Source organism: Falco naumanni, chromosome 18 (assembly GCF_017639655.2).
Source record: "Falco naumanni isolate bFalNau1 chromosome 18, bFalNau1.pat, whole genome shotgun sequence".
In the NCBI taxonomy this organism is placed as follows: Eukaryota; Metazoa; Chordata; class Aves; order Falconiformes; family Falconidae; genus Falco; species Falco naumanni.
The window spans coordinates 1,568,016-1,582,928 of NC_054071.1; the positions used below are offsets into that span (position 1 = coordinate 1,568,016).

Genomic DNA, 14,913 nt, shown 5'->3' on the forward strand with positions numbered 1-14,913 from the left:
CCTAAGTGGCCCTACAGCTGACAGTTATTCTTAGGCAACTGTAAGCTACAAATAAGAGCGTGTAGCTAACAAAACAGACATGTTTTGTGTAGCATGAACTGCTCTTCAGCCAGTGGTGCACTCACAGTAGACCTTGTTGCATCATGAACTAAAACAGGGTAGGAGGTATCATCCAAGGCTTTCCCTTCTTGAGAGAAGAGAGCAGGCACTAGCGAGACTCACAACAGAAGAGGAAAAAACCCCTGTAGTTACCTAACGGTGGCCCAAATCCTTCAGCTCAGGCATGCAGAAGCATGTGAGTTTCTGTGGAAGCCCAATTTATATTAATCAAACCAGCACTGAAAAGCATTACCACAAAATTTATTCTAATACCTGTTGTACCACACCCTAAAAATAACAAAAGAAAACAAGCTGAGATAAAAGGTATTTGCTGTCAAAGGTGGGGAAATACCTTCAGAAAGCCACAAGGTTGGCTTCCTCTAAGAAATTAAACAAGAGTGGTAGACATGCTTCAGATTTCTTACCGAAGACAGGTGTCTTGTCTACTCGGGTTTAGCACGCCACCGTGACAGGGCAGCGCAGTTCGTGACCTGCGGGCTGCAGCCAGCAAGCACAGTTTCTCACTGTTCAAGCAGAAAAAGCAGGTAATTCTGCGTAAACCCTGGTCCCAGGAGCTGCCTGTGGTACTCCGCACTCTGGAGGTGCCCCAAAACTGGCATCAGCCCCAAATTTTTGAAAACCTGAACTCTGCCTAATATGAATGTATAGCACCCGAGCTATAGTGTGCTAGCTCCCTAGATGAACTTCCTTGTGGACAGTGAGGGCAAGGCAGCATGATCCGCTTTCTCCACCGAACATCTGCTCACCATCAGGCATCCATAGGGATGCTGGCAGAGAGAAACTAGCGTGCTCTCAGCTCCTGCCCTTGATCGATGTATTTGAACTTGTGGATTTGCACAAACCTGACGACTAGAAAAGAGCTGCATGAGATAAGCTGGCTAAAGGATCCATGTTAGACCTAGTGACCAGTTGCAGAGAAGATGTATGATTTTTGTTCCCAAAACAAGAGTACACAACACAGAGGTAAGGTCAAAGCTCTCCTTCAGTATCATGTGGAAGTCCAGAGTAAGAGTGACTCGCTACTCAACTTGCTCAGCTGCTGTAAGACAGCTTAACCATTTCTTAAGTTGTTAAAACCACAAATAATTTAAAAAACTCAGACCAGTAGCAAGACATCTAAAATACTGCTTAGTCTCCTCGTAGAGCGTTCATCCTTAGCAAAACTCCCTTGAAGTGATGCTAGGCACTGTAAAAGGCACTGACGTCCTGCGTGCGCTGAACTCCATAAAACCACATCTCACCAGGAGGAGACACTCATGGCCGTGGAGAGGCTCCAACCTAAAGGCATGCCGTTTCCTCAGAGCTGAGGGGTGGCAGGCTTGCGGTATTTGCACTGGATCCATACTCGATACATCGTCATTTGTTTCCCACGGTTCACTTGCAATCGCCGATCAACCAGATTCTGGATTTTCTCCAGCCCAGCTGCTGTGAAGAGATCGTCTAATTCACCTGGAAGCAGAGAGGAGGAGACGAGGATGCCGTAGCTTTCATTTAGTCGGTACCTGCTCACGCTGAGGAGTAAACTGTGTTGCAAGATGGGCCAGAGGAAACTCACAGTCTCACTCTGGCAGGGAAACTTAAAGATCAGACAGGACTTAACTACTGTACTACGGGGTGTTAAGTTCACCATTCTAGTTTCCCTTGAGTTTAACTTCTACCAAGGAAGGAAAGAATTACTTGGAGGGCAACTAGAATTACAGAGACTTGACAAAGAGAAAGCACCAGTAGTTTCAGACACGGGCATTGCCTCTAGTGACCGATTAAGGGAGCATCTTCTGGCGAGTAGGGACAGATCCGTTCCTTCCCCCTCCCCCCTTTCTGCAGAGGAATTTCAGAGTCTGCAAGAACAAAGAATGGGCTCAGCCTTACGCGTTTAAATGGTGGCAGTAAGATCTGTGCTGTATAGGCTGGAGGGAAAAAAAGACTCATCAAGGTTAAGTTTGGGGAAAAAAAATCCTTCAAAAACCACACCCTGCTGGGGCCCAATCAAAGCACCAAGAGCCCCGGAGGCTGCAACACTGGCAGGTATTCCTGACCGAGCAGTGAGTATCGCGGTGCCCCAGCACACTGGCCGTGGGCAAAGCCAGACCGAGTCCTGCTGAGCAGCAGGGAGCTTGTTCAGCTGCAGCCGGGGAGCACGTGATTCGTGCAGTTTCTGTAGAAAAGGGCTAACAGGTCCCAGCTTGCGCTCTTTTATCAGATGCTTGCCATCATGGAGCGTTTGCCAAACACGCATTAAACATTAATTTTGTTGTGACAAACAAGACGTGCAGTGGGGAAGGGAATAGTTCGTTGCAGTTGTGCCACTGCTCTAAAACTGACCATACAGAGGGGCCCGTGGTGGAAGCGACTGAAGGTGCAGCTGGTGATCGGCGGGGAGAATGCGAACCCTGATGAACACCAAGCAGCAGCAGAACTGGAGGGGCTGCCTCAGCTCGGTGCTGAACCGCACCCTTCTTACTTCCTCACAGAACAATAAAGTTAAGAGAAGTTCCTTCAAGTGGCGTCCATCTCACTCTGTCCTCCGCAGGCGACGAGACTCAAGGAGAGCTCCTCCAGTCCCACCCCTCCCAGTGTAGCAAACACACTAGTTTTCCTCTAAAGGGATTTTCCATTAAGGAATTTGCTACACTACATTCACACCAGCAAGTGACAAGCCCAGGTCCCTGTGACATTTGGAGACATTTAGAATTTCATGCTGCTCCAAGAAAGACAGGCTGGGAAGAGCTGGTGGCAAAACCCGAGGGCACAGGGACAAAAAGGGGTGAGGAGAGTCACAGGGACGTTTTCTAGCCTCCTACCTTGTGTGAAGAAGTAGACTCTGGTGCCATCACCTCGCACATAGAAGTTATCAGACAGACATTGACCTAAGGGCAAGAGGGATTTAGACGTTTACCAGTTGTCATTTAAAAATCAGCAACTGCCATCCAACAAGAGGCACTTCTCCCAGCACACGCTATGCTGAAGGGGAATTAATGAGCTGCCTCCTGAACAGGGCAGACACTACTCCAGAGAAGCATCATCTATTAGTGATCTGGCAAGACTCCCCGCAGGGAAAAGAGAATACCTTTCTTAAACCGAAGCTGGGCCAGATCATAACGGCCATAATCTCGTAACAAAATCATTCCTCCTGGTTTCAGAAGGCGACTCAGTCTGTTAACGATGCACTGCATCCTGAGGAAAGAACAAAACAGAAGTATTCAACGTTCTACAGAATGACACTTGTTTCCTCCTCCTACTTTCCAAAACAAAGGTATAAACTTTTACATATGTTTCAACTTCATAGAAAGAGCTACCAAAAGCTAGAAGTTTTTGGAGCTCTCTCAGGCTTAGGTGGGCTGATTTTATTTGGCCGCCTTATTTCTGACACTCCCTGATTCTGCTTTTTTTTCTATAATGATAACTTAGCCTGGCACAGCAATGATTAACTGCTCTCTCTCATTAATTACAAAAGGATCGCCACTGGTTGCTGTAAAACAAGTAGTAAGTGAACATGAAGAAAAATGCTGTGACATAAAACCAAAGAGAACAAAAATGAGAGACTAGTGCAGGTTGTAACACACTGTCACTTTTCTTAATGATTTTCTGAACCTGTCCTCTCCCTTCTTGCCACCTCCCATACAGGAAATTCCTCTAGCCTTTGAGCCTTACAATCTAGCAGCACACTTTCCACAAATAGGTGCTGAGTGCTCAGCGTGGCTGGGGTTCAGAACAGGTGAGCAACTATGACTGCAGCAAGATGCCACTTATAACCACTTAGCACTTCAAAACCACACCTACCCCGTGCCAAAATTTATTACAACAGAAAATACCTGCAAATTTCATTTTCAGAAGCTTAATGGTAAACTGGACCAGAGAAAGAACAAACTTTAACTTTCCTTGAGAGGAGGGGACCTATATTTTAAAGAACTCTAGTTCTACATGCATTATCTTCTGCAGCCAGAAGGAATTATTAAAACTTACTTCTCTGGGAGAATTGCTGAGAGGACAAAGATAAGAATAACAACGTCAAGACTCTCATTTGGCATTGGGAAAGGACTTTGGTCATTGCACAGGTCATGGACAAACGCAAAGCAGCGAGAAGAATCGTATTCTGCATTGTTCTGTATTTAAGGGGAGAGAAATTAGAGCATTAGCAACAAACTCTGAACTCAGTATTATCTGGACATGTGAGCATTTTAACTTTCACATAAAAAGGTGGTGTGTGCAGAAATCTGTTCCGGCCTCACTGGACCAAGGCAGCTGGGGTCAGACAGGTTCCTTGGTCAGACAAGGATCAGGGGTGAAATGTGAAAAATAAGTACGCATGGGAGATCTACAAAGAGCTTGGGACTTGTTACATTCAGACAATCAGCGCTGCCGAACCCCTAAAACTGGATTGAGGCATTATTGCAATTTTAAGGTCAGATTTTCCACTAATAGTGGTAAGGAGTGAGGGATTTTCACCGTTAAGCTGGAGATCCTTACAAAAGTGAGAGCGTCAGGGCCCCTCTCTGCATCACTGAAAGCAATATTCATTTCAACTACAAGCAGACTGCTCCCTATACCCCAAAAATCAAATCTGGCTGCCTAAAGTTGCAATCTTAAAAATCACATTTAAACTTCTAAAAGAAGTGGTATATTTTTCTAAAGCTGCTGCTACTGATTGCAGTAGCCTCTATAAACAGTGCTTGTGTCACCTTAAGAGGATGAAATGGCATGCTGCCTCTGCTGCTGTGCTCCTCGTCTTATCTCCTGAAGTGACTGATAACATTTGAGACTTTATATATTTTCAGTTCTGTTCTGACCTGAAATTTGTTAGCTGTATTTGTCCTTTGACTAAATTCCAGCCTCCTGCTCCACAGACAACAGTATCCCTCCTCAGCTGCCTGTGCAGAAGCAATCAGACCATGTTCCCAGAACTGCAGTGACAGTAACGCACAGACAAACCAAATCCAGCTTCAGTTCCTGTTAAAAAATAGCCGGAATGTTTTCAAGGTTCAGCAGTTACTCAGCTAAAAGAGCACTGGGTTTCAACAAGTACTGCCAACCACAGGGGAAAGAAAATCTGGCTGACTTGTCTGCTGCTAATGTGACACTTTGAGAGTCCCAACTTCCCTCATTTCTGCACTTTGATGGCTTATTTTCCTGATTTACCAGTACAAGGGTCAGCATCAGGGCTAGCTCAAACAAGAAAGCTGCCAACGCAGCCAGACAGCCGGAGGCAGCTGTGATACACTTGTGTTAACGCGCAGTTGGCGCCATGTAATTCCCACCTTGGTAAGTCACCACTGTGTTTACCTGGACAAGATCCACAGCTGTTGTAGAAAAATCACAGCAATAAACAAAAAGGCCTGGGTCACTGAAATAAATAAAAGAAACTATCACCACTTATATAAAGGTGGTCCAGAGGAATTAAGAAGTGTCTCAAACGCACAGAGCACAGAATTGGGAGCTAGAAATCCTGGGCTTTACTCTCTCTCTGTCAAAGATGCCTGGTGCAAAATCTGGCGGATCACATTGCTCCTTTACGCCCCAGTTATTCTCAGGTAGAACTGACTGCTTACTTTTCCCTCTGGAACAGAAGAGGCACTAAGGCCTGTATGAAAATGCTTTCACAATGAGATGTGTAAACTTGCATCACATTTTGATGGTTGCCTTCCAAGACCAAAGACTTCCAAGCTCAAAACACAACTGTTTGAAGTTGCAGATGGCAAAGGTAGCAAAGGTACCGTTTGCATCTGGCCTTTCTCAGAGATTATCTCAACTAAGAACACATGCAACATTTTTCCAAGCATTTTTCAGAGGCTGGTATATCATGCAGGTAAAAGCCTACTGAGGACTACTTACTTGTTGGTTTGTAAAATTGGGAAGACTGTATTTCCAGCACCACAGCCAACCTGCACAAACAAAGCAGATGCACACATAGTGAAAATAATTTCTTCAGCCTGTCCCATGCAGCTGATTTCAAATCATCTCTCTACAGCCATGGAACAAAGAGCAACTCATGAGTAACAGCTGAGCATAGCAGTGACTATTTGTAAATCTCACTGCAAGATCTGAGTACGTTCAGCTCTGAGGAGCAGGCTTACTTATACGCGTTTGTGGGAAACCACTAAGCCGGTTCTCGTAGAAATCTTACTAACAAGCTATATAGTGTTACTCTTCTGAAAACTGTTATTGCTGGAATCGCAAGCATAACAACCAGTATGAGTCACTGAAGCACTGGCAAAGGCCATGGATTAGTTGCATTCACATCCACAGACAATCAGAGCAACAGAGAAAGAAGTTTTCTTTACTATAATTACATCCTGCTGTTTCAGAGCTTCCTTCACTAGACGGCTTGTCCTCAAGTTACAACTAGGTCTACAATGATTGCGCCTTTTTACTCTTTCTACTTGTTCCCACTTGAAGAGAAGATGGTTCACCAAGTGAGTTTGGGGAATTTTCCTCTGAATGTTTAAGGAATCGGTAAAATTGAATTAGACTGAGCAGAAAACACCACTGATGGCTTGCCGTGACAGATATTACCAAGAGTACTCAGGTGAGACAGGAAGGCCACAATGGCCCAAGAACATCAGAGTATAAGGAAGTCTCAAAGCCTCAGATTAAATAAAAAAATTTAAAGGAGAGTTCATATGATTGACTCTCCCTGGAAGGGCAGAACTTCCACAGGACATGAAGCACTCAACAAAACTAGTGATATCTACAGTGAACAAACTAGAGATGGCAGAGCAAAAAGTCTAATATTTACAAACCCAACTGACTTTTCTGGGACAAACCCTCTGCCAGTCTGAGATCCCCTGTTACTGCACAGGCCATAAGGAACAAACCAAACAGCATCTTTACATACTTGGTTTCACTGTTTTGTTTCACACCTCCCAAAGCAAACAAGAGTCAGCACAAAAATGCAAAACATAAACAACATGGGAAAGCTTTATACAGACAAGAACCAGCTTCTTCAAAAGATGACTTTCAAATGCTTGTTTCAACATCTGACAGGAATAGTTTGTCTTTTAAACTCGGAAACTTCTTATGGTCCTTGTGCTCTGCCAATTCACAGTCTGAACCAATGGATTTAATTCCGTTCTAAACTTTTTTGCATTTTACTGACTTAAGACAATCATCCCATTCACTTGCTGCTTGCCAATGATGCATAGTTTTATGTCTCAGTCACACTAACGCTGACACAAGGGACTGTGTGATGTGTGACACTGTTTCACGGCTATTACCTCTAATATACGGTAAGATGCAGATGATCCTGGGTAATCTTCATCACTTTGATTCAGCTCACTATACTTCTGTGTAGCCAACTCTTCTGTGCAGATCTTAGGTGTGCTTTTTATCAGGTTTAACTGATTCTCTGCCCTGGTTTCCAATGAGCAATGTCCATTTTCACAGCTTCCCAGCCCTTCGTTGTCGGATTCTTCTTTGTTACTAAATTCATGCGCAGAATCCCCATTTTGATTTGGGTTCCTGCTAGGTGCCAGCTCAGGAAATTCAGTGAAGAGCCAGTGCCTGTCCTTGAAGAAGCCATTTTCATGGATTTTATAAAAGTCATCCCAGTACCTCTTAGCATTCACCTCATATTCCTCTGTGAATACAAACAAAAACGTCACCAGCAGCCAAATCAGAAGGTCTCAGAGTTTAATCAGTTTAGACAGTGAGGGATCACTGCAGACATCTATTCAGCAATCTGCTTTAATACATAAGGTTACCGACTGAAAATCCCCTTTCTTTCAACTGTGCCATCCCCCATAAACACTCAGCCTGCCTCCTCACAGTCACTTTTTTAGGACTGAAAAAGGGAGAAGATATAGAAGAGGCAACTGTCTCCTGGTAGGATTTAAGGGAAGCTAGCAACAGAAAAGGTGTCTTTGAAGGAGACTGGAATGAAAAAAATCCAGGTTTCACTTCCATCTCTAACATTAACTTCTTCAGTTCACTGGAACAATTCATTTGGAGCCTCATGACAGTAAGTCTCAAGCACTTGCAACTTCTAAGGAATTCTACAACAGCTGCCTGGACTGAAGAGCTCCTGTCTAACACGCTACCCCCTTTTTTCAGATGGAGAAACAGAAAAGTTAGTCAACCATACAGGGCTGGCAGAAAGCTCAATTAGCATTTGCACAATACTCCAAGATTACGAGACAGAACGTTTTACACAAGTATCGCTAGAATCCAGTCTACAGCACTTTGTGCATATTAGAGCGTCACACATTTGTGGAATAAAAACAAAGGGGAATCAACAGAAGTGAACACTGTCATTATACTGGAGAGCCAAGGAGGATAAAGATCGTAAGAATGAACTTTAGCAGCAAGCATTGCCATTTTCACACCAAGTGGATACACTCCAGTAGCAAAATGAACATTACAGAATGCTGGAAGAACACTTGCAAAGCCATGATCTAGTGAAATTTGAGTCACCCACAGAATTATTTCCACACATCTTCACAGATTTCAGATCAAGTACAGTTCGAGGGGAACTATTTTTGCCATGGGAAGTACGAAGCCAACTGGCTTCCCAAATTCTCATCCGTGCGATGAGTTCTCTGTCCTGGGAAATAAGAGCTAATTATAGCATCCTATGCCTGTCATCACCCAGAGGCATTAACATCCACAGCCAGAGATCCCAGCTGCATTTCAATAACATGCAATTCCTTAGCCGTCTTTGCACAGCAACAAGTGCATTATTGAATGCAAATGATTCACCCACAATTAAAGACAATGACTGCATGTGAGAATGGATAACCTCTCTCCAACATCTACTAACAGTAGGGTTAAGAGAAAGAGCAGGCATCTTAAAATTGGAGATTAGCATTATTATCTGAGCTGCAGTTTATTTACTAGTCTTTCTGGAAAGTATACAAGTGTTTAGAAGATATCTGAAGGGAGATAGTAAAACGAACCAATAACACCTGGAAACATATGTAGCCTCAGCCAAACATAGACAAAAATTGCTTTAAGAATCAGAAGGCAGTCGTATGTGTATTTTTAGCAGGATCTATCCCTGAAGCACTAAGAGCTATACATAAAAAATAATCTCTTTACCTCAACTACCAGGATTTTTACCTTTTAAGAAGTTTTGTCCTTAAACCCCAAGCCAAAAGAAATGTTATTGTCTGATATTAGACTAGAGCAGTAAGTTTGTGCCATGATCTCACTGCAGCTCAAAGGAAGCAGGGTCAAGTCAGTTTACTTTTTGCATAGGAGACCTCAGTGACTGCTAATGCCAGAGGAAGAACTGCTACCGAGTCATGCCCCAGTGCACTCCTTCCTGAATTGTCACTTCTTCCAAGTACTACTAGGGATATGCAGGGCTGCTGGGGCTGGAAATGCTCTTTCACCTAATAAAAGTATAAAGTTCTGATTCCTGCTGGTCCCAAACAATCCCATGACAGCCTGATGGTAATGGGATGCTTACCTGAGGTGCTGGGGTGAAATTCCAGCCTAGCCATTTTGGATTCCCTGTATTTTTGCCACAGTATAACGCTGAACAAGACATTGCGCTCTTCCTGTGTTAAAATATTGTGAAATTCTCTTGGATGTACTCCAATCCATGTGTGCGGAAGCTTTGTTTAAAGCTCATTTACCTTATAGCCTAGTGTTTTCAAAGGACTGGAATAAAGGATCAGTAACAATATAAAAGCAAGAAATCAAGGGGCAGCCGACAAAGATCATGCAAGAAACAGATTTAAAGTAAAAAAATGACCATATTAACTTTTCAGTCTGACTTCCTGCACAATTTATACCAGAAAAGTTCACATAATCCTTGCTTCAAGATCTTTTTTGTGGTGTTAGCTCATGGGGACATAGGTGTGTGAGCCAGATTCCTCCAGAGGCTTTCTTGATAAGGACTCCTGACTTTTCTGCTCGTTTTTGTAAGGACACCCCCAAAGCCAAGCCCATACTCACCCCTTCACACTGCAGAAGAAGGGCAAACAAAAGTAACTGTTCACAAAAGACAGGAAGAGAACCAGGGACCCCCTGAATTGCATGGGGGCTAATTATAGAGCCTCAAAAGGAAACCGAGAAACTCTTCCACTTCTTTCTTTGTTCCCGGCCAGGAGACACATCTTCAACATACCCCATAGAACTTCTCTGCTTCTTCAGAACAAATTCTGACAGCCCCAAAAAGTCCACAGAGTAATACAGCCATGATGACCAATAGTCTGCCTTTGTTCTCCTGCTTGGACATTACTGATTCTCAAAATACTAGACCCTTCAGGCACATTTGGCTGGGCTGGCTTCCCTACATTTCAGCCATCCCATTGTCTCCACACGCTTCCCACTGAATAGCAACCATCAACATTTGACTGGCCTCCATTGTTCAGTCTGGGAAATACATCATGAAGACCTGACAAACTGCTCTAACAGCAAATTGCTCCACAATTTCATAGTTGTATATAGGTTCTTAAAGCATGACAGACAGTATCCTTTAATGTTAACCAGATTTTAAGATGAAGTCAACACAATGGGCATCACAATAGAAACTGCTGGATACTTCTGGGAATCCAAGAAATTAGGAGGGTTGCTCTTTGGTGTAATTAAATTTGCTATTGTGAACACAACTGGAAGCTATATGGGAAGTGTCTCAATAGCTCCAGTAGTGTTCAGCATAGCCTTACAGATGACACAGTCAATTTAATTTGAACAAAAGAAGTAGATCTGTCCTAGCGCTCGGCAGGGTAGAACAATATCATCATCAAACAAAACTCTTATCGTACCAAAGAACAGGAAGCCATTTCCCCATCAGTTAAGGGACTGGATGATACCTCTAACAGGCGTGGAGGAACATTATTACCAACTCGGAACAGCTTCAACTATATTAATTGACTATAGAACTCTGCACCTTTAGCTTGATTCAGATTCAGGTAAGCTTTACATTTTGGCTGTATAAATATCCTTTAAGCCAAGTTTGAGGAAATAAAAATTTTAGAATCCCTCTTCTGCCTCTCTGATGATAAGCACTTCAATCAGGATAAAATATTTTTTAATTCGCTTCTGATTTAATCACTATCATGCTGTTTGTTAATTTGGTAGAGACAGATACGGACACTACTTTATTAGGCACTTAGGAGAAAAACTGAGCTTGAATTAGGGATAGCTCTGCAGCATGCAAAGAAAACATTGGCTGATAGAAGTTAAGTTTTAGAGAACAAAAGCAAGCAGAGGCAATAACCCTACAATGAAAGAAGTTTGTTGACAAGGAACACTAACAAGTATTTAAACATACACAACATGAACAAAGCAGCTCAACCAAAGATGACTCCTCCCAGCCAAGACCATTTCTGTTCAGGTAAGATGAGTCTCTGGAGAAGGTGGAAAAGTCACTGAAAGGTAAATTAGGACCAGAAAGGTTCCTCCTCCTCCATTTTTTATCATCAACAACTAGGAATGATTCAGGAGAGAGGGGAAGGGAGGAATAAATGACGATGCATACGCAGCTCTGGCCAGACTGTTCCGCTCTTGTAGTGTAAGGCAAGATTTTACATTAGAAGATTATCCAAAAGTACCTTGTTTATCTTGTGGCAATAGCTGTGAGCTGTTCTCTTGAACTTTACTCCTGGCATTTGCTTCCTGCTCTTCCGACCATTCCACATTATCCCTGTTGTGAAAAAGAAGATGAACTACTCAGCTAAGAATAGTAGGGGAAAGACAGAAAGAAAAGAGAAAGGTCTAGACAGCCCTCCAAAGTGACAGCTGTGGAGCTCTTCCACGATCTCCAATTCTAGCTCAGCAGCCGCACAAGAGCTATCAGCACATACCGTTCCCAGTTCTGAATGAACTGTGCTTGTAGCATTACAAAAGACGTAACTGGAAGGGATCCCAAGAGACACCAAGTCTGTCCCCTAATCCTTTTCCCTATTTGATACTCAGCCAAGCTTGGAGGAAATAAATCCTTACTACAAAACCACGAGGGCACTCAGCACGAACTGGCCTCCTTGGAGAGGAGCTGCCATTCTCACACAGTGAAAAACACTTGTTCCTACACAGGCAATAAACAGGTAGACGCTTGTGTGCTTTCAGTCAAGCAGGTCATCAACACAGGCCACCTGATTTAGCTTAGAAAACTACAATTTCTTTCTCAAGTTTAAACAAAAAAGGCAGTAGGGTTATTTGGAAGGTAAAGTGCTATATTAACATCAAATCCAATTATGAGAAAAAACACGCAGGAAGCTTTAAAGCATTAAGAAGTATTAATAACTTAAATGTGCATACGCTATTGTGTAGTCATTAAAGTGATTCACTTGACCTTTTCTCATTAAAAGAAGTGAACGAGAAGCAGAATACAAGGACCAAGAAGGACTATTCTGGCCTCAGGAGAAATTAGTCTTTTGGTATTACTTCACAAAACAAAGACTTAAACGTCAAGTCTGTGAAAAACTAGATTACTAGCAGTTTCTGCAGGAAAGTAGCATTGAGGATATGCTTTTGTAATATACCTTTGGTATACTATAGTCCCAAAATGAGTGACAAGCTGATACATGTGCATATTACTTTATTACAAATTAAGCATACTCAATCCTTAACAGGGTATAGCAGCCAGAGACCAAAAGTGGACATGCAAAATACCTCCAGATTCCAGCAAATCTGAGAATTTGGGTGCTTAACGTATCTTAACAGAACAGCTTTCTCCAGCCAAAGACCTCCTGTTCCAAGCTGACACCTGGCACTATCTCCCACTGCTACAGCACCGCATGGCAGCAGATGGGTGAAATGATCTTCACTCCGTTCCTACATTAGTCACTAATGTCCGCGGATGGAGAAGGGTTATAGATTTCTGCGAGTGGCTAATTCAACTTTATTAACTATAGCAATGAAACAATTGCTACAAAGCAAAGCAGCACATTTTCCAGACAAATCAAGGGAGCCTGAAGAATCCCAACTGTTTCCGGAGGAGCTAAGGCAGGCTCAGGACCTCCCCAAGGAATAGCACTCCCAAGTACCTGCCGAACCAGGCAGGGCCCTCCTGCTCCTCCAAATCCTCATGGCACTGCCTGCCATGCCAGCAGCGGCCCGGCCCAGGGGTGCCAGGCCCCCGCCATAGGCTCCCCTCGCTGCCTGGCCGCCAGCCCCGCACCCACAGCCCCCCCACCTGCTCCGTGCCCCGGCGGGCGCTTCAGAGCCGAGCCCGGGTGCCGGGAGCAGGGCGCAAACAGCTCTGCGGCCGGGCCCCTGCGAGGCGGAGCGGGGCAGCTCGGGGCTCACCCACCCCGGCCACCGAGAGCCCCGTTACACAGCGCCTCGCCCCAGACCACCAGCAGGCCCCCCGCAACCGCCGCGGAGGCGCCACAGGCCTGCAGCGCCCCGGCCAGCTCCCCGGGCCTCTCCGGAGCGACCAGCAAAGCGCTGGGCACCCGGAGCAGGCACCGACAGGGCGAGAAGGCGGCGGCCGCCCTCACCAGGCGTTGTGCTGGAAAAGGCGGGCGGGGTCGGTGAGGAAGCGCCTGCCGAAGGGCCGCCGCTCCGGCGCCTCCCTGGGCGCCGCCATGACGGCGCGAGTGGAACCGGAAGCGGAAGTACCGGCCTCCGCGTCCGACGCGAAAGGGGACTCGGCGGGCGGCGGTCACGTGAAGGGGGTGGGTCACGTGGCGGCGGCGGCCGCTGCCTGAGGGGAGCGGCGGGAGGCGGCGGGGCGGCCGCGGGGGTTGGCCGAGGAACAGCGGTTCCCGGCTCTCGCTTCACGTCTCGTACAGCTGGGTGGGGTGAGGGAGGGCCCCGGGCCCAGCCCCTGCCGCCGCCCGGCGCTCAGCGGCCTTCGGTGGCGGCCAGGCCCGGCCTTGGGCTGCTGCCCGTGGCGGAGCGCGGCCTACGGGGCTCGGCTGGGAGCAGCACCTGCGGGGGGCCGGGGGGAGGCAGGGGGCTGTGACATGTTATCCTGGCTGGTTTAGCTTTGCGGCTATATTCCTTACCTGCTCTGTTTGAGCTTGGCAACCGCATTGTTTGTTTCAGAGGAAGCGCCATCGATAGACCGCTGAGTGACCCCTGGTTGTAATTTTATCCTAAGAGGGAAACGGTCGTATAAAACTTACAATCACTGAGGAGACTCTGGTAGCTGGGGAGACCATTGCGTTGGTCGCTAATAAAACAAACTGGCTCTGCTGCGGCTCTCCATATAAAGGAAATGAATTAAGGTTCAATGATCGGTCAGCTGTAACTATAGGGTCAACTATTTGAGACCCAGAGATACCCGGAAGGAGCATGTTCAATGCTTAATTACCATAGTACCTCCTGTTGAACGAATATGCATGATTTTTCTGAGAAATGTAATGCATAATTGTAAGTGTGGACTATATAATTTTGTTTGAATGAAACGTACGGCATGCATGTTGGGTGGAATGATCCCATTGCATCTAGTGCTGCAATAAAGAACGGCTGCTTCTTCATGCTGTGCTGGCGTTAACGAGTTTTCTTATTCCTCATTATAGTGACGGGACCGCAGTGGGGAAATCCCACAGCTTTTCCCAGCTCAGAGCATGTGCATATGTACAAGATAAAAAGCACCTCGGTGGCACGTTAGGATGTGGTGCTGGCAGGCTATAACCAATCCATGCTGACAATTAATAAGTAAGCTATTATTATACCTCTGGTTTCGTTTTTCCTTGCACTCAGGACAAATTTGCTTATTAATACCTGCGTCTGGTTAAAGCATTCACCAGATGGTTAATGTATAGGTTACATGCGTGACCAGTCACACTTAGTTCTGCTCTAATTGCAGTGCCCGTAGGACAAAGTGTAACAGCTACCTTCTACATTTCACACTCTTGAATGTTTGACGCTGGTTTGTTTCGCTCGTGTCTTGCCCAGGCT

The 14,913-nt window shown here is 45.3% G+C and overlaps 1 protein-coding gene across 1 annotated transcript; it reads right to left on the reverse strand.

Moving 5' to 3' along the window:
* Positions 1–344: 344 nt before the first annotated feature.
* METTL2A (methyltransferase like 2A) lies at positions 345–13,623 on the reverse strand. The gene is made up of 9 exons (XM_040617392.1): positions 13,506–13,623; positions 11,616–11,707; positions 7,332–7,693; positions 5,950–5,999; positions 5,401–5,461; positions 4,084–4,223; positions 3,188–3,294; positions 2,922–2,987; positions 345–1,569 (listed from the first exon to the last, which is right to left on the reverse strand). The coding sequence occupies exons 1-9, from the start codon at positions 13,592–13,594 to the stop codon at positions 1,418–1,420; spliced, it is 1,119 nt and encodes a 372-aa protein (XP_040473326.1). The 5' UTR covers positions 13,595–13,623; the 3' UTR covers positions 345–1,417.
* Between the last annotated feature and the right edge of the window lie 1,290 nt (positions 13,624–14,913).